General features: G+C 33.5%; 1 protein-coding gene across 1 annotated transcript; it reads left to right on the forward strand.

Annotated features, from left to right (window-relative positions):
• Positions 1–1,638: 1,638 nt before the first annotated feature.
• Positions 1,639–5,664, forward strand: LOC115977461 (mitochondrial dicarboxylate/tricarboxylate transporter DTC). The gene is made up of 6 exons (XM_031099321.1): positions 1,639–1,959; positions 2,192–2,275; positions 2,772–2,833; positions 3,203–3,564; positions 4,889–5,103; positions 5,304–5,664. The coding sequence occupies exons 1-6, from the start codon at positions 1,840–1,842 to the stop codon at positions 5,358–5,360; spliced, it is 900 nt and encodes a 299-aa protein (XP_030955181.1). The 5' UTR covers positions 1,639–1,839; the 3' UTR covers positions 5,361–5,664.
• The last annotated feature ends 14,075 nt before the right edge of the window (positions 5,665–19,739 follow it).

The raw sequence follows: 19,739 nt of genomic DNA on the forward strand, positions 1-19,739 counted from the left end.
TTCGAAGAGTTCTGAACACACTTATTAGTAAAGAAAGAAAATAAAAGAAAAGAAAATTATTGGTGGATTTCCATTAGTTCAAATGATGAATTTTATTAATGTTAAAATAAAAAATTCGAGTTTCAATCTTGCTTACACCTAAAAAAGAAAAAGAAAAAGAAAAAATCAATTGTTGTCTTTATTTGGTTGCATGAAAGAGTAATCATTATAGAGTTGATATTGCGAGTTTTAAATCTTATCATAATTATCAATATATATACACAAAAAGCATAGTAGACTCACATTATTTTTGGGTTTGAATAATTAATTAGTTATTGAACTTGGTAAAAATTTCTTAATTATTATTTGATTTTTTAAAGGTAAATAATGGTGGAAGGACAGGTAATTTAGATAAATAAAGAATATTACATTTTTCTTTAAAAAGAAAGTGACACATGGCACAAATTTTGGTTATTGTAGCCTTGGTTCCTACTTTTATGTGTCATTAAAAAATAGAATGGAGGAAATTTAGATTGTTAAGATTAATATAATTAAGAATATAAATATACTACTTGAATAAATTGACGAATATTCAATTATTTCAACTAACTTGAAGGGCACAATCATTTTTTATATTCTTGATTGTGTGGGTTATCGAAATTGCATATGCCTTTTGTTGTTTTTTGTTTTATTTAATGGAAAAGCAATTAAATTTGAGCAATAATTTCAGATTTTAAATGAATGGTTTATGGTATAAAATTAAAGAAAAATAATTATATAAATTCATTATCATAAATAATTAATACAATAGCTATAGATAATAAATACATTTACCTCGTAATTAATTAAAATTTTGATGTAAAAGTAATTATTTAATACTTTAAGTGTATAGTGACATGGTATTCCCTTGTCTCATATAATAGTAAATCATACTACTAATTAAATTCATAGTGAAATATATTATTTGCATGAGAGGTTAAAGTACCATATCACTATATCTCAAAAGTAGAGAATAATATAACTACAAAGTCTTACTAACTGGAAGCACCGCAATTTAGTTCACAAGCCTTTTCAATTGTTACATTTTGATTCCATCCTGTTTGAATTTAAATAAAATTGTTACAAATATTTTGGATGAATCTCTTAATGATTTTATTTTATCCCAACATTTATGAAGTCAAATGCAATAATTGAAAGTTTGTGAAGCAAATATTTCTCAAAAAAAAAAAAAAAGAAGAAAGTTTGTGAAGCAAATTATAACAAAGTCAACTCACACTAAGGGTGTGTTTGAAAAGTGATGAAAGCTTAAATTTATTAGATTTTATAACTTATTTTTTGTTATTATTTATGAATCTCATTGCAACTTTTTAGTTTCATTTATATATAGGCCTACCTTCTATTTATTTATTTATTTATCTTGGTAACAAACTAACAGTAACAAAGCCAGCTGCAGTACTCTGTACTCACAAGGCACAACAAGTCACACGTTATAACTTTTATAACCATGAGTTCATCAAAAACTTTTATAACCATCAAGTCAATCTAAAGTGGTGTTGTGGTGGTAAGATTGTAATTCATCGGAAATCAAGGGTCAAATAATTAACATACATTACTCACTCAAAAAAATACAACTAACAAAAATTAAAAGTACACTAATTTTCCTTCACACTTGGGGGAGAGAAAGAAACAGAGTGTGAGCGAGAGCGAGAGAGAGAGAGGGTTTTTATTTCTTTCTATATAGCAATATATTGCCTCCTCTTTCTCTCCCGTACTCTCTGAAAAAAAAAACCACCTTTCTTCTCTTGCTCTCTCTCTCTCTCCCTTTTGAGCTCCCAAACCACTCATCTTTCAAATCCAAGAATGGGTGATGAGAAGAAAGCCAAGTCCATTGGTGTGTGGCCAACAGTGAAGCCTTTTGTTAATGGTGGAACTTCTGGTATGCTCGCCACCTGTGTCATCCAACCCATCGATATGATCAAGGTGAGTCCTTTTCATGTTTAGATCAATACCCATGTTTCTGTTTCTCTGTTTTCATTGACACCCTTTAAAAAAATTTGATCTTTTTGTGCTGCATATTTGTTTTCTCTGATGGGTTCTAGATCTGTGATTTAAAGGGATTTTTTTTTTTATTTGCTAAATTGTGTAGTATGGTTTAATGGGTACTAATTTATGTTGGGTTTGTTATTGTTTCTCGTTTTTTGGATTGGTATAGGTGAGGATTCAATTGGGTCAGGGATCAGCAGGCTCGGTAGCGAGGAACATGCTTAAGGAGGAGGGCTTTGGTGCCTTTTACAAGGTTTGGTTCTACAAAATAATAAAAAGTTCGGATTTTTATACAATATGATTTGTTTATCTCAGCTATAAAGACATGTATGTGTTTTCAAGTATCGAACTTGGTTTTTGTTATTCGAGATCTGTATTAAAAAAATGGATCTTTACAATGACTTAGTTGAGGATTTAAATTTATCATATAGTGTGTACATTAGGGTGATATCCTCATTATTTTCAAATGAGCTATATGGTTTGGATTGTGTTAAGTATTTGCCCGTTGTTTAGTTTGGTGTATGAATTTATGTAGAGGGTGCTTGTTTAAATGTCAGAATAAGAGGCTAATGAGGGGTTACATGCTTAATGGTGTAATTTAATTTGGCCGTAATTATTGTGATTTGTTTGATTCAAATTGTACCTATGTGTTGTGTCTTGATATTTGGTCCTTCCCTCCCCCGTCTGGGAACACACACATTGCACACACAAAAGCACATTAGTTGGTCTAATTGCATTATTTTGAGCAGGGGCTATCTGCTGGACTACTCAGACAAGCAACATATACCACAGCACGACTTGGATCATTCAAGTAAGTTTTTGGCAGCATTGTCTATTTAACTTAAAAAACATCTTACCAACGTAAGTATTACCTAATTCTTGTTAAAAGATAAAAAATTCTTAGGGTACTTGGTTTTTTTGAACATTTGGTTTTGTGAATCTAGATCTTTTCAAGTGGGTTCAACTTTTGAAATCACACCTAAATTATTTATTTTCGCAGTAAGCTCTAGTTCAAATGACACCTCCTCTCCTTGCAAGAGCAAGGTAGAGGGTGAGGTCATGGGCTCAAGCCCTAGACTCCTAGTGGGTGGATGTAATACTTAAAAATAAAACAAAAAACTTTGTATTATATGCTATTACCATTTTCATGTATCCAAATGGTTGCCTTTGTTTTCCTTAGGATTTTGACGAACAAAGCAATTGAAGCCAATGATGGAAAGCCGCTACCTCTTTATCAGAAAGCTTTGTGTGGGCTTACTGCTGGTGCTATTGGAGCATCTGTTGGTAGTCCAGCAGATCTAGCACTTATCCGTATGCAGGCTGATGCCACTTTGCCAGAAGCCCAGAAACGGCATTACAAAAATGCCTTCCATGCACTCTCTCGTATTGTTAAAGATGAGGGAGTTTTGGCACTCTGGAAAGGTGCTGGACCTACTGTAGTGAGAGCAATGGCACTGAACATGGGAATGCTTGCCTCTTATGATCAAAGTGTGGAGCTTTTCAAGGATAATCTTGGTTTTGGTGAAGGTGCTACAGTGATAGGTAAGATTCTTTGCAAGAAGTATAGATATTGGTTCATGTTAAAAAGTTTAGTATTACTATTTTGCATGAGTTTGGCAGCAGAATACTTTATAGTTGAAATTTAGTCTATAATAGTATTATGGACTTTGCTTATTTTAACAAATCCTTTTCTTCAGGAGGTAAATATATGACATTGTAAAAGATTTGGGGTTCAAATGTTAGCAGGAGTTTTGTTTAACCTTAGGAAAGATTTTTGAAGCAGATTTATTCTTTGCATTCATTTAGCATTCTTCTTTGATAGAGAGCTCTTGTATATGAAGGCTTGGGTTTGAACATATATTTTATGTTGCATTGCATTTGCTTGTTAAATGGCTTTCCATTTTCCTTTTGGCTAATAAAGATGATTATTATCATGCAGCAAAGACAGTTTCCATTTCACCCTCTCTTCCAAGTAGGAATGGATCTTGGAGATCTTTTAGAGGGCAGGTGTGGGGGCACTAATGGAATAAGCTTGTTTTGTTGCTATTTAATTTGTCAAAGGTGGGGAAAGGGCAGGGGTGGGGGGTAGGGGCGGGGTTGTGGTGGTGAGAACATAGATCTAGTGTTGGAGAAGGGTTTAAGAAGAAATTCCAACAACAACCATTTAAGGCAAAGAAAAAGATAATAGGATTGAAGTAGGAACAATCACATATCAATTTCTAAGCTCAAAGAGCTCTAGAAATATTCAAATAGTAACCCTAGAATCCTAGCCCTTCATCTTACATAAAACAATTAAATCCTAACCATCCAACTTCATTAAAGGTCACATGCTAGTCACATGACTTTTTAGAATACTAAAGACATAATAATAAATAAAATATTTATTCAATTGGTAGTATTGACATTCATTTTTTGGGACTGTCACACATAGTAGGCAAAGGTAGGCAACACTTTTGAAGGTGCCTTTAGTGAGGAGCTCGCCTTAAACCATGTAAATGGTGCTAAGGTGAGAGCCATGCCTCTTTTTTTGGTCCCTCTTAATACGCAAAAACCACAGTGAAATTCAGTTGGGTATTATGAGTATTCAGCCTATGATTTTTGAGGTTCCTAGGCGAAGATGTATATGCATCCAAGGAGCCTTCTAGATGCTGTGTGTGTGGTAAAAAGTATGCAAAGAATAAATCATTTGCTCTGTCTTCCATTAAGGAGTGTGCAAATAGGAGTTTTGATTTAGTCCAATTCAAACTCTATTTCAACAAGTATTTTGCTCTCATTACTTATGAAAAAAAGGCATTGGCTTTCATTCCCAGAAAATGTTTATCTTGTCTTTGTTTTGATAAATGTCTTATTTTTTTTTTCTCCTCAGGTGCTAGTACCATTTCAGGGTTCTTTGCTGCAGCTTGCAGTTTGCCATTTGATTATGTCAAAACCCAGATTCAGAAGATGCAACCTGATGCTGAGGGGAAGCTTCCTTACTCTGGCTCTTTAGATTGTGCGCTCAAAACCCTGAAAAGTGGAGGACCTTTTAAATTTTACACTGGATTTCCAGTATATTGTGTTAGAATTGCCCCCCATGTCATGGTACTCTCTCTCTCTCTCTCTCTTTCTCTCTATGTGTGTGCATTTACATATTGGTGTTGAGTTTTATACTCAGATGTTTTTTTTGGGTCCTGGCACGATACTGAACCATTTGCTGAAAATTTACTTTCCCTCGATTGTCCACTGTTCTTGGATTTTTTTCACGTATTTTCTGATTTTTGGATGTTTGTTTTTTTATGCAGATGACATGGATTTTCCTCAACCAGATTCAAAAGCTGGAGAAAAGTGTTGGTTTATAGTTTCTCTGCAGGGATGGGGATTTCTGTACTGGTGAAACTTTAATAATGTTATTTTTCACTGTCTCAGTTTTTGCTGATTTGACAGATTCACACCCTCAAAGTAAAACCATTTATTCAGATAATTTCATTGCAGTTGAAGTAGGGATCTACAATTTTCTAAGTTGTATTAGTTATTTTTAGGGTGTGATTGAAACAGAGGATATTACTACCCTTTTGAACCTGGAGAGTCTCTCATGCGAATATTCTTGAGGAGAAATGTCTTAATAAAATGAATTTTTGTACTCTATGAACAGTTTTGCGGCAAGTTTTGTATTTTGCTTCCATATGTTCTTAAAGAAAATTTTCTTACAACCAAGCGATGATGAATGGAATATGAATTTCTATGTTCTGTTCTTCATTTTTCTCTTTGGTTTGGTGGCATGTGGATGTGGTTGAAAGCTCATTGCATAAATAAGATCCATGAGTGCACATGGTGATGGTGGTAGATAAAACCCCTTATTTTGTTTTCTGCATTTTCTTATCTATTTATTACAGCATTTAAATGATTAAATGAATGAATGGCAAGAGCTGGGGGATCCTTCTGGTAGGGACGGATTATTTTTTGGTAATTGCTGGTGTTATTTATTTATTAATTATGTCATTTTTGTCAGGACCCTTCATAGCCTTTTATGCCATGAGTTTTTAAGAGAATTATCAACAAGTCTACTAAATTTTTTGGATCGAAATAGGATTTCGAAAATTTGTGGGCAAAAAATATTATCTGAGAATTTGTGAATATTGATATTGTCATGGCCATTGGTTTTGGATATTGTAGATAATATTCAATAGCTTCATCACTTCTTGTTTTTTCCTTTTAATGTGTGATAGATTTTGCAAAGGACAAACAATGGGCGTTTCAATTGTAATTAGATGTTCATCATATTTATATGACAAGGGATTGGATTGGAACGGATAGGAGGCTTCCATTTAATTTTAAAAGAAAGAGTTTTAAGTCAGTATGGGCACAAAGGTTGAAATGGAAGTATAAAAGTTTTGGAACAAAAACAACTTATGGAATTACTTCAAGTTCAATATATTAAAGTAGTAGTTATTATATATATGCTTAATGACCAGTTTGGATGAAGGGAGAGGGAGGGAGAGTAGAGTAGGACTAGTCGGAAATTAGACAAATTTTCGGCCAATTTTACTCTACTCTCCTTCCATCCAAATTAGCCATAAGTAGCAGCCTCAAAAATCATCTCTTTCAAAATGTGAATGCACCTGAGTTGCAGGCCATTACTTGCATAATAATGTTATAAAATATAACCTTGTCTGTAAAACCAATAAATAGAAAAATGCAGTGAATGGCTTTAGAAGTTGACATCTCCAGTCCTCCACTCCTATAAGGTGATATGTGAGATTGCAGGTTCAAGTCTCTGAGTTAATTATTGCCTGCTTAGAAAAGAAAAAAGGAGCCTACTTGGCAGAAAATGCCATTGAGGGTTATTGTTAATGATGTATGGGATTTTGGTCTGATTAAAGATGGTATGGTGCAATGCAGGTTCAAAACCCCAGGGCAACAAAAATTGGTTTCCATAGTCCATTTATCTGAGTCTCAGACCAGCTCCAATCCTAGAGTCCTGTAAAAATCCTGGCTACATTTTTTGGAGGAGAATGAGAGGTTGTCAAAGTCGGGATTTTACGTAGGATCGTGGGAGGTAGGTAGGATCGTGGATCGAAGGATTGGATCGTGGATCGTAAGATCCTACCTATTTTCAGATTTTAAGCAAAAAACTTATTGATAGTGTCTTTGTATGTTATATAATTACTTAAAATATGAATCCATCCATTAAAAAAAAAATTGCATCATAAAATGTAATTTGCACGCACTACATCGTTCTTATGTTATTATAACGAAACAAAATATATTTAACTTTTAACATAATGTATCTAAAAAATTTAGTACATGTTTAAGTAGCAACTAAGTACCAAAATATTATCTACACATATGGAAAATGTTTTCCAAATTCTAAGTTCTAAATCCAAAATAAGTTAGGCTAGTTAGCATATAAAAACTAGCTAATTACAAATTTACAATATGTAATCTAAAAGAGAATTCTCAATTTAAGGTAAACTAGGTAATTACAAATATAAAATCCAAAAGAGAATTCTCATTCTAAGGTTCTTCTAATCTAATCACTGTTATTGTCATATCCCATTTCATCATCTAAATATTTTAGGTTTTGTTTTTGAAAACGTTAAACTTAAGTACTATAGGTTTTTTTGAGATTTTATGTTGACATAGGGGTAAATTTGGGACTTCAATTCATTATTGGGTTTTTGATAACCCGTTGGGCTTGTGGGTTTTGGTGGATTATCTTAACCCAAATGAATCCCACTTTAAAAAAAAAAAAAAAAAAATTCAATCCAAATGGTAGGATCAGTAAGATCGGTAGAATCTCATACGATCCTACGATCCTATGCGATCCTACACGATCCTACATACGATCCTACCATTTTTGAGTTTCTGCTACGATTTTAAACTTTTTGATGAGATGGGATTGTAAAATCGTGCGATTTTACGATCTAGGTCGCGATTTTGACAACCAATACAGTTTATGCATTGTGCGTATATGAAAGGGGTTTCGGCTCCTCAAAGTACTAATGGGATAAACCTTCAGTTGGCTGGTTCAAGCTTAATACTGATGAATTTGCCTTGGGTTATCTTGGATTGGTTTATATTGGCAGGGTTATCAGAGATGATGTGGGTATCTGGATCCAAGGATTTACTACAAATACTAGGTTGACTTCTAACTTCCTCACTAAGTTCTGGGCTCTTAGAAATGAGTTATTGCTTTGCAAAAACCTTTAGAGTTCAGCTGTTAGAAATTGAATTGGATGCTAAAGCTGTTGTAGATTTTGTTTATAGTGTGAAGGACACTAATGGTCCTATCTCTTCTCTTCTTGATGATTGCAGGCTATTGGTTTCTCAAATTTTCCATTGGAGACTGTCTCAATGTTTCAGGGAGGCAAATCGTTGTGCTAATGTCTTAGCAAAAATTGGGGCCTCCCAAATTGATAGGCCACAAACTGAATGACCTCTTGTGATAGAAATTAATTAATTAATTAGCCAAGTTATTAATTAATCAATTTATCATGCAAAGCGTGATAGCACAAACAAATTACCAATAAACTAAATATACAGCGGAAAATAAAAGACACGGTGATCTGTTTATGAATGGGAAAAACCTAACGGCAAAAACCCCACCGGGTGATTTTCAGGTCACTACTCTCGAAACTCCACTATTATCATAACAAGCGGTTACAAGTAAATGAATCTAAGTACGTTACCAATTTATAGTTGAACCCTTACCCCAAAAATACCCAATTGGACTTGTTCTGTAGTGACAGTTCTCTTTTTAGATGCACGACTCCCAGTATGTGACTAACCAATTGCGCGGATCCCAATACGCGACTTCAATCACCAACTAAGAAGGTTGTTGGTTGCAAAGTTCTTCAGTTCATCCACACGATGAAGATCAAGAAGATGCTTGGTCACAAAACCTTACGATGTACATACACAGCAACTTCTTCAAGAGAAAGAGATGAACGAGGGCAAGAACTTCGTCTCCGGTCACAATTTGCTTGAACATAGTTTGCTCAAAACTTGTGCAACTTGTGAACATTTTGACGGCCCTTAAACTGATCCTTTTATATGTCTAGGTTTAGGAGAAAAGAAGGCCCAAAGACTCATTCACGGATCCCAAGAAAATCAGATTGAAATTATGAAAATCTTAAACCTCGACAGATAGCAGGTGTCGAGCATACCGAATGAAGAACAGCTTCCTTAAGCTCGATAGATACAGCTGTCGAGCTTTAATGATTTTGCACTCTTAAATTGTTTTCTTGAACAGACTTGAAAGCTTCAATACTTGATCTTTAAACAATGTTTCTTGAAGTATTTAAAACATCCTAAATCTACCAAAATACAAGTAAAATGCGTTTTGTCAAATGATAAGCTAATTACATAAAATCATGAAATATGTTCTAAACAAGTGAAACACATATGTCCTAACACAAATTACTGATTTTGTGTCCTTTAGCGCTCCTCCACCCCAGTTGGCTGGTGTTTTTCATTTTGACTTATATGAATTGTATTTTAACAGGCTTTGTCCGGAGTCCTTGTTACTCCCTTAGCTCCTTTTTTTTTTTTTTTTTTTTTTTTTTTTTTTTTTTTTTTGAGATAGCAAATTAATAACTTGGGGCCATTTTTTTACTGTGGAACATTTCAAACCTAGGGTGAATTGGTGGTGCAAATTGTTTATTGTCAAGACGTTCAGGTGCAAAGTCGTTGCTTATAGAGGACATGTTTATAAACATGGCCATCCAAGCCTTAATGAACTCTAAATAAAATGTTCTCTGTTCCTCCATGTAAATAACAGGCTACAAAAAAATCTAAACCATCACCATAATATTGGTCCATTATTAAGGATATAATAATTTGAGTCAGTTGTTGCGATATTATGATTGAGAATGATGTGTCTTTGAGTCCCATCACAAAATCCGAGTATTCACTAACCTAATGTTGCATCATCTACACAAAATGTAAGTCAAAACCCATAGGTACAGGTTTTTTTGTTTTTTGTTTTTTGTTGTCGTTGTTGTTGTTATTGTTTGACTTCTTTTTCTTGTTATGAATAGAAATACAATTTAAGACAATGGAGTTTTACACCCCCTTCTAAAAAAAAAAGAAAAGAATTTTACACCCATACTGGACATTCCTTAGGACTACCAAATTATGCTCAAATTGTTGTCAATTCTGATGTTAATGACTTGACAATTTCCAAAATCTTACTGAAATATGAATGAAGTTGTCACTTCTTGAGACAACTTTATAGCTATTTTACAGTGCACCAAGTTCTTATGGGGAGAAATGGAATACATTCATATATTGCATTGTACTATTCAACCTTTTCTAATTGATGATTAATCAAGAATATTGTTTCTTCGGATTTTTTTATTTTATTTTATTTAGTTTTTAAATTTGATTTTATCTATATAAAGAAAAGATTGCCAATTTAATTAATTCTTAATGAGATACATCCTGCTCAAGAATGTATTCCAGGCCATTGGGTGTTTCCTCAATCCAAACCATCTGAGACTCAGTTCTGTTGGCAATGTGTTTTTACACTCACCCCACATTAGAACTTTCACCTTTTTTAAAATCATAAATAATAGGCACAAGGTAAAGAGGTGACTTCCTAGAAATTGGAATACCGACATTCTCTTCCAAGCTAATATCTTCCCTCTTCATCCCATTCGGCACTTCCCAATCAAAAGTACAAAAGGTTCGCCAATGTAACCATGACAGTAGTAGATCTCATTGAAATTCCAGGACACATCCTCCTACCAGACCCAAATGGTATGAGTTCAAAATTGTGACCCATAAAGTTGATGACATTGTCCGCAAACCTCTCGGGATAAAACTCATTTGTTTTCTTCCAACTGTTTGGATTTCTCCCAATAGCCCAAGCATTAATCAAGTTTCATGCTTTTGGGTTGATGTCATAATCACCTAACTTAAAATGTGACATTGCCTCACAAGTCACAAGGAAGTAAACCAATTGGAGGGTGCAATCGTAGAGTTTCCTTCACCACCATTTTCAAGTACCCAAGCTTTTCTAACTCACTTTCATTGACGTTTGGCTTCCTTCCAACACAACTTCTAATTTCTTTTTGGACTTTCTTCATCACTCTTGGATTTTTAACAAGCTCTGTCATTGCCCACACAATAGCAACATCAGGGCCGGCCCAAGCATTTCGGAGGCCCAAGTGTTTCGGAGTTCTAAGGCGAAATTTTCAAATGAGGCCTTTATGTTATCACTTAAATAATATTTTATTTGCATTTTATATAATAGTTTTTTAAAAATCCATTCTCTTTACATTTTAATATGATATTTTTTAGAGAAAATGCTAAAGTTATAACAAATTTTACTACAAATTGGTGTTGTAATGAATCTTATTAATGACATGAGGCTTATAAAAATACTAGAAATATTATAAAATTTATAATATGAGAATTACAAAGATATATCATTAAACACAAATATTCATTCAAAAATACATTCAATAGCGTAAGGACCAGATTTGGTTCTTAGCCCAAGTGATGGATGAACTCAGACCCAAAAAGCCCAAAACAACGAATTAGTAGAGAGTGAGTTGGAAAACTGGGCTAGAATGAGTTGGATGATAGATAAAGTGGGTCAAAATGACAAGAATAGAAAGATAGATTGATTTAAACAGAAGAAAATCATCTTCGGCACAGTCCGAGGAGATCAGTTCTTGTATATTTCTCTTAAGTTTGATTACAAATTTGGTTCCTAATTGTTACAGTGTTTCTCTCTTGATTTCTTGATCCATTCTTCATGAAGGATCTCTTCCGTTATATAGTTCTCTTTAGATGATCTTGGCCTTCCACTTGTTGACCATCAAAGTTTTTACTTGAGTGCTTGTCCCATCAGATACCCTCTCAAGTCCTCAGTGCGTTGGGGTAGCTAATGCAGCACTGTTTAGGGGTCTTCTCCACATCAATGCAGCTAGAATGTTAGCTGCAGAGCATTCAATGCGGTGGTTACAGCTTTCTCCTTAGATATTTTAGGACTCCCCCTTGTCCCATGTTTCTGCAATGTTTACCCATACCATTGGAACTTCCTGGAACATTCCCCCGGACGGTAGATCACCTTTATGGACCTCGACTTTGGTTGGCCGAGGAGGCATTCTTCCTCGGCTCAATCTCTTGGGCCATTATGATCAAAATTAACTTCTTCATTTATTAACATGAGCTCCCTTGACGCTGTTCACCCCTCCTTGGGTGACCCTTTATCCTCGGCTTGAGCCTTAGGCCCAATATAAACATTGATAGTGAGCTCCTGGGCCCAATACCACTACAAATAGTTTGTTGAAATTTACCTATCATATTCATTGTCATATCAAATTATAAAAGTTATGGAAACCACCATGCACCCTTAACGCAGTGATCACTCCACAAGTATAAGTTCTTGTGGGGTGTGGGGGGCAATGACTGAGATTTTAGTTTCTAGAAGAGAGTTTCATACACATATACACTTAGATTATGCTAAAATGGATTTTTTATCTTGTATAAAAATAATTAAATAAATAAAGTTATGTAGTAAAATTTATAGAAATTTTAACATTTTTCTATTTGAATTACTTGTGATTAGTAACGTATCTATTTGTAAGACCTATTATTTAAATTTGTCTTATTTCTATTTCTAGCATTACTTATTTCTACCCCTACAAATAGTTTGTTGAAATCTACTTATCATATTCATTGTCATATCAAATTATAAAAGTTATGGAAACCATCATGCATCTTTAATGCAGTGATCACTCTACAAGTATAAGTTCTTGTGGGGTGTGTGGGACAATGACCGAGATTTAAGTTTTTAGAAGAGAGTTTTATACACATATACACTTAGATTATGCTAGAATAGATTTTTATCTTGTATAAAAATAATTAAATAAATAAAAGTTATGTAGTAAAATTTATAGAAATTTTAACATTTTTCCATTTGAATTACTTGTGATTAGTAACATATATATTTGTAAGACCTATTTATTTAAATTTGTCTTATTTCTATCTCTAGTATTACTTAATTCTTTGACCTTTTTAATAGTGAAAAAAATGTAAACTAAAATGTTTTAATATCTCCCAAAAATATTTTTATATAAAAAATAAAAAAAATAAAAAATTTGCCCCCAAATTTGGAGCTTTCTCTAGTAAGGGGGCCCTAGGCAATGACCTAATTGGCCTAAGCTTAGGGCCAGCCCTGAGCAACATAAGTTGTGTCTATTCCACCGAGAAGAATGTCATATATATATATACACACACACACAAAAACACAAATTACTGAATTAGATTCGCATGGCATATGCAACTTATATGTGTATACATTTTTTTTTTTTTAATATCAAAGGACATGATAGAAAAAAAGTGTTGGGAATAGAAAAAATTAGGTTAAAATGAAAATTTCATTCAATTAATTCTTATAATTTTACTTTAGTTCAATTATGTTCTCTAACTTTCAAAGTTATTCATTTCAAATCTTCTATTAAATTTTGTCAAAGTAGTAATCGTTAGTTTTAATTTATTTATTTTTCAATTTTTTCTAATTAAAAAATTCAGAAAACTAATAAAAAAAACATATATATATTTTTTACAAAAAAGAAGTTAAAAAAAAGCTAATATCATATAACAGTCTATTCTTTAAATACCCTATCTAAATTTCAGCTTTTGGTCTACTTAACCATCTCAACAAACGGCATCAAATATACCGTATCCTTCCATTTCTTTTCATCACGTGAGGAAACTCAATGATTTAGTAGGGGCCAATTTGGATGGAGGTCTAATTCAATGAACAGTATTTGCGGCAAGTTTTGTATTTTGCTTCCATATGTTCTTAAGAAATTTTTCTTACGACCGAGCAATGATGAATGGAATATGAATTTCTACGTTCTGTTCTTCATTTTTCTCTTTGGTTTGGTGGCATGAGGATGTGGTTGAAAGCTCATTGCATAAATAAGATCCATAAAAGTGCACATGGTGATGGTGGTAGATAAAACCCCAATTTTGTTTTCTGCATTTTCTTATCTATTTATTACAGCATTTACATGATTAAATGAATGAATGGCAAGAGCTGGGGGATCCTTCAGGTAGGGACGGATTATTTTTTGGAAATTGCTGGTGTTATTTATTTATTATGTCATTTTTGTCAGGACCCTTCATAGCCTTTTATGCCATTAGTTTTTAAGAGAATTATCAACAAGTCTACTAAATTTTTGGATCAAAATAGGATTTTGAAAATTTGTGGGCAAAAAATATTATCTGAGAATTTGTGAATATTGATATTGTCATGGCCGTTGGTTTTGGATATTGTAGATAATATTCAATAGCTTCATCACTTCTTGTTTTTTCTTTTTAATGTGTGATAGATTTTGCAAAGGACAAACAATGGGCGTTTCAATTGTAATAAGATGTTCATCATATTTATATGACTAAGGGATTGGATTGTAACGGATAGGAGGCTTCCATTTAATTTTAAAAGAAAGAGTTTTAAGTCAGTATAGGCACAAAGGTTGAAATGGAAGTATAAAAGTTTTGGAACAAAAACAACTTATGGAATTACTTCAAGTTCAATATATTAAAGGAGTAGTTATTATATATGTATACTTAATGACCAATTTGGATGGAGGGAGAGGGAGGGAGAGTAGAGTAGGACTAGTCGGAAATTAGACAAATTTTTGGCCAATTTTACTCTACTCTCCCTCCATCCAAATTAGCCATAAGTAGCAGCCTCAAAATTTATCTCTTTCAAAATGTTAATGCACCTGAGTTGCAAGCCATTACTTGCATAATAATGTTATAAAATAAAACCTCGTCTGTAAAACCAATAATCAGAAAAATGCAGTGAATGGCTTTAGAAGTTGACACCTCTAGTCCTCCTTTAGGTGATATGTGAGATTGCAGGTTGAAGTCTCTGAGTTAATTATTGCCTGCTTAGAAAAGAAAAAAGGAACCTACTTGGCAGAAAATGCCATTGAGGGTTATTGTTAATGATGTATGGGATTTTGGTCTGATTAAAGATGGTATGGTGCAATGCGGGTTCAAAACCCCAGGGCAACAAAAATTGTTTCCATAGTCCATTTTTCTGAGTCTCAGGCCAGCTTCAATCCTAAAGTCCTGTAAAAATCCTGGCTACATTTTTTGGAGGAGAATGACAATAGAGTTTATGCATTGTGCCTATATGAAAGGGGTTTCGGCTCCTCGAAGTACTAATGGGATGAACCTTCAGTTGGCTGGTTCAAGCTTAATACTGATGAATCTGCCTTGGGTTATCTTGGATTGGTTTATAGTGGCAGGGTTATCAGAGATGATGTGGGTAACTGGATCCAAGGATTTTCTACAAATACTGGGTTGACTTCTAACTTCCTTACTAAGTTCTGGGCTCTTAGAAATGAGTTATTAAACCTTTAGAGTTCAGCTGTTAGAAATTGAATTGGATGCTAAAGCTGTTGTAGATTTTGTTTATAGTGTGAAGGACACTAATGGTCCTATCTCTTCTCTTCTTGATGATTGCAGGCTATTGGTTTCTCAAATTTTCTGTTGGAGACCGTCTCAATGTTTCAGGGAGGCAAATTGTTGTGTTGATGTCTTAGCAAAAATTGGAGCCTCCCAAATTACTGATTTTGTGTCCTTTAGTGCTCCTCCACCCCAGTTGGCTGGTGTTTTTCATTTTGACTAATATGAATTGTATTTTAACAGGCTTTGTCAGGAGTCCTTGTTACTCCCTTAGCTCTTGTTTTTTTTTTTTTTTTTTTTTTGAGATAGCAAATTAATAACTTGGGGCCATTTTTTTACTGTGGAACATTTCTCTGTTCCTCCATGTAAATGGCGGGCTACAAAAAAATCTAAACCATCACCATAATATTGGTCCATTATTAAGGATATAATAATTTGAGTCAGTTGTTGCGATATTATGATTGAGAATGATGTGTCTTTGAGTCCCATCACAAAATCCGAGTATTCACTAACCTAATGTTGCATCATCTACACCAAATGTAAGTCAAAACCCATACGTACAGGTTTTTTTGTTTTTTGTTTTTTGTTGTCGTTGTTGTTGTTATTGTTTGACTTATTTTTCTTGTTATGAATAGAAATACAATTTAAGACAATGGAGTTTTACACCCCCTTCTAAAAAAAAAAGAAAAGAATTTTACACCCATACTGGACATTCCTTAGGACTACCAAATTATGCTCAAATTGTTGTCAATTCTGATGTTAATGACTTGACAATTTCCAAAATCTTACCGAAATATGAATGAAGTTGTCACTTCTTGAGACAACTTTATAGCTATTTTACAGTGCACCAAGTTCTTATGGGGAGAAATGGAATACATTCATATATTGCATTGTACTATTCAACCTTTTCTAATTGATGATTAATCAAGAATATTGTTTCTTCGGATTTTTTTATTTTATTTTATTTAGTTTTTAAATTTGATTTTATCTATATAAAGAAAAGATTGCCAATTTAATTAATTCTTAATGAGATACATCCTGCTCAAGAATGTATTCCAGGCCATTGGGTGTTTCCTCAATCCAAACCATCTGAGACTCAGTTCTGTTGGCAATGTGTTTTTACACTCACCCCACATTAGAACTTTCACCTTTTTTAAAATCATAAATAATAGGCACAAGGTAAAGAGGTGACTTCCTAGAAATTGGAATACCGACATTCTCTTCCAAGCTAATATCTTCCCTCTTCATCCCATTCGGCACTTCCCAATCAAAAGTACAAAAGGTTCGCCAATGTAACCATGACAGTAGTAGATCTCATTGAAATTCCAGGACACATCCTCCTACCAGACCCAAATGGTATGAGTTCAAAATTGTGACCCATAAAGTTGATGACATTGTCCGCAAACCTCTCGGGATAAAACTCATTTGTTTTCTTCCAACTGTTTGGATTTCTCCCAATAGCCCAAGCATTAATCAAGTTTCATGCTTTTGGGTTGATGTCATAATCACCTAACTTAAAATGTGACATTGCCTCACAAGTCACAAGGAAGTAAACCAATTGGAGGGTGCAATCGTAGAGTTTCCTTCACCACCATTTTCAAGTACCCAAGCTTTTCTAACTCACTTTCATTGACGTTTGGCTTCCTTCCAACACAACTTCTAATTTCTTTTTGGACTTTCTTCATCACTCTTGGATTTTTAACAAGCTCTGTCATTGCCCACACAATAGCAACATCAGGCCCGGCCCAAGCATTTCGGAGGCCCAAGCGTTTTGGAGTTCTTAGACGAAATCTTCAAATGAGGCTTTTATGTTATCACTTAAATAATATTTAACTTGCATTTTATATAATAATTTTTTTAAAATCCATTCTCTTTACATTTTAATATGATTTTTTTTTAGAGAAAATGCTAAAGTTATAATAAATTTTACTACAAACTGGTGTTGTAATGAATGTTATTAATGACATGAGGCTTACAAAAATACTAGAAATATTATAAAATTTATAATATGAGAATTACAAAGATATATCATCAATCACAGATATTCATTCAAAATGCATTCAATAGCATAAGGATCAGATTTGGTTCTTAGCCCAAGTGACGGATGAACTCAGGCTCAAAAAACCCAAAACAACGAATTTGTAGAGAGTGAGTTGGAAAACTGGGTTAGAATGAGTTGGATGACAGATAGAGTGGGTCCAAATGACAAGAACAGAAAGATAGATTGATTTAAATTGAAGAAAATCGTCCTCGGTACAGTCCGAGGAGATCGATTCTTGTATATTTCTCTTAAATTTGATTACAAATTTGGTTCCTGATTGCTACAGTGTTTCTATCTTGATTTCTCGATCCATTTTTCATGAAAGGTCTTTTCCATTATATAGTTCTCTTTAGATGATCTTGGCCCTCCACTTGTTGACCATCCAAGTTTTTGCTTGAGTACTTGTACCATCAGATACCCACTCAGGTCCTTAGTGCGTTGAGGTAGCCAATGCAGCACTGTTCAGGGATCTTCTCCATATTAATGCAGCCAGAATGTTAGCTGTAGAGCATTCAATGCAGTGGTAGCAGTTTTTTCCTTAGATATTTTAGGACTTCCCCCCTGTCCCATGTTTCTACAATGTTTACCCATACCATTGGAACTTCTTGGAACATTCCTCTGGATGATAGACCACCTTTACGGACTTCGACTTTGGTTGGCCAAGGAGGCATTCTTCCTCGGCTCAACTTCCTGGGCCATTATGATCAAAATTAACTTCTTCATTTACTAACATGAGCTCCCTTGACGTTGTTCACCCTTCCTTGGATGACCCCTTATTCTCGGCTTGGGCCTCAGGCCCAATATAAACAACATTGATAGTGAGCTCCTAGGCCCAATACCCCTACAAATAGTTTGTTGAAATCTATCTATCATATTCATTGTTACATCAAATTATAAAAGTTATGGAAACCACCATGCACCCTTAGTGCAGTGATCACTTCACAAGTATAAGTTCTTGTGAGGTGTAGGGAGCAATAACCGAGATTTAAGTTTCTAGAAGAGAGTTTTATACACATATGCACTTAAATTATGTTAGAGTAGATTTTTTATCTTGTATAAAAATAATTAAATAAATAAAAGTTATGTAGTAAAATTTATAGAATTTTTAACATTTTTCTATTTGAATTACTTGTGATTAGTAACATATCTATTTGTAAGACCTATTTATTTAAATTTGTCTTATTTTTATCTTTAGCATTACTTAATTCTTTGAGCCTTTTTAATAGTGAAAAAAATGTAAACTAAGATGTTTTAATATCTCCCAAAAATATTTATATATAAAAAATAAAAATAAATAAAAAATTTGCCCCCAAATTTGGAGCCTTCTCTAGTAAGGGGGCCCTAGGCAATGGCCTAATTGGCCTAAGCCTAGGGCTGGCCCTGAGCAACATAAGTTGTGTTTGTTCCACCGAGAAGAATGTCCTATATATATATACACACACACACAAAAACACAAATTACTGAATTAGATTTGCATGGCATATGCAACTTATATATGTATACATTTTTTTTTTTTTTAATATCAAAGGACAGGATAGAAAAAAAGTGTTGGGAATAGAAAAAACTAGTCGCTAACCCGTGCGATGCACGGGATAGTTAAACAAAATTTATACACATTCATTTTTATTGGTATAATCATTTGAAAATAATTCTAACCAATACCCAAATGTAAGAGACACATTGACTTACTATTTAAAGTAGCATTCTGAAGAATTTACACATATTGTGCAACTGAGCCTTAATTTCTCATCAACAATAAAAACATGGAAAGAAAATAAAAATTACAACAATTAATTCCATTATCTTTCATGCTATACTTTGTAATTGTACGGAATTAAGTCAACTCAATTTAAGTAGTTGTAATAAAATTGGCTTCTACTATTCTCTATTTTATAGAGATATAAACATATTGGATTTCTCAAACAATTATCGGTATTGCAATAAAATGATTTATTATTGAAAATAAGAAACAAAGAAAATTTGTCTATAGCTTAAGAAACACAATATACTAAAATTAAAGAGATAAAATTTTCGGAGGACAAAATATTATAGATAATTTTAGAAACAGATTATACACTTAAAAGGGTTAGTAATTTATAGCACTTACCCCCTACTATTAGTATACAGACACCAAGTGCGGTCGTCGTAACCCTTTGAAAGAACCTTCCCCAATCGGACGCTATTAAAAAAAAAAAAAAAAAAAAAAAAAAAAAAACACCCAATTAACAAAATTGATCCAAAAGGGTCTAAAAAGCACACA

The sequence above is a fragment of the Quercus lobata genome, chromosome 1 (assembly GCF_001633185.2).
Source record: "Quercus lobata isolate SW786 chromosome 1, ValleyOak3.0 Primary Assembly, whole genome shotgun sequence".
Taxonomy (NCBI): domain Eukaryota; kingdom Viridiplantae; phylum Streptophyta; class Magnoliopsida; order Fagales; family Fagaceae; genus Quercus; species Quercus lobata.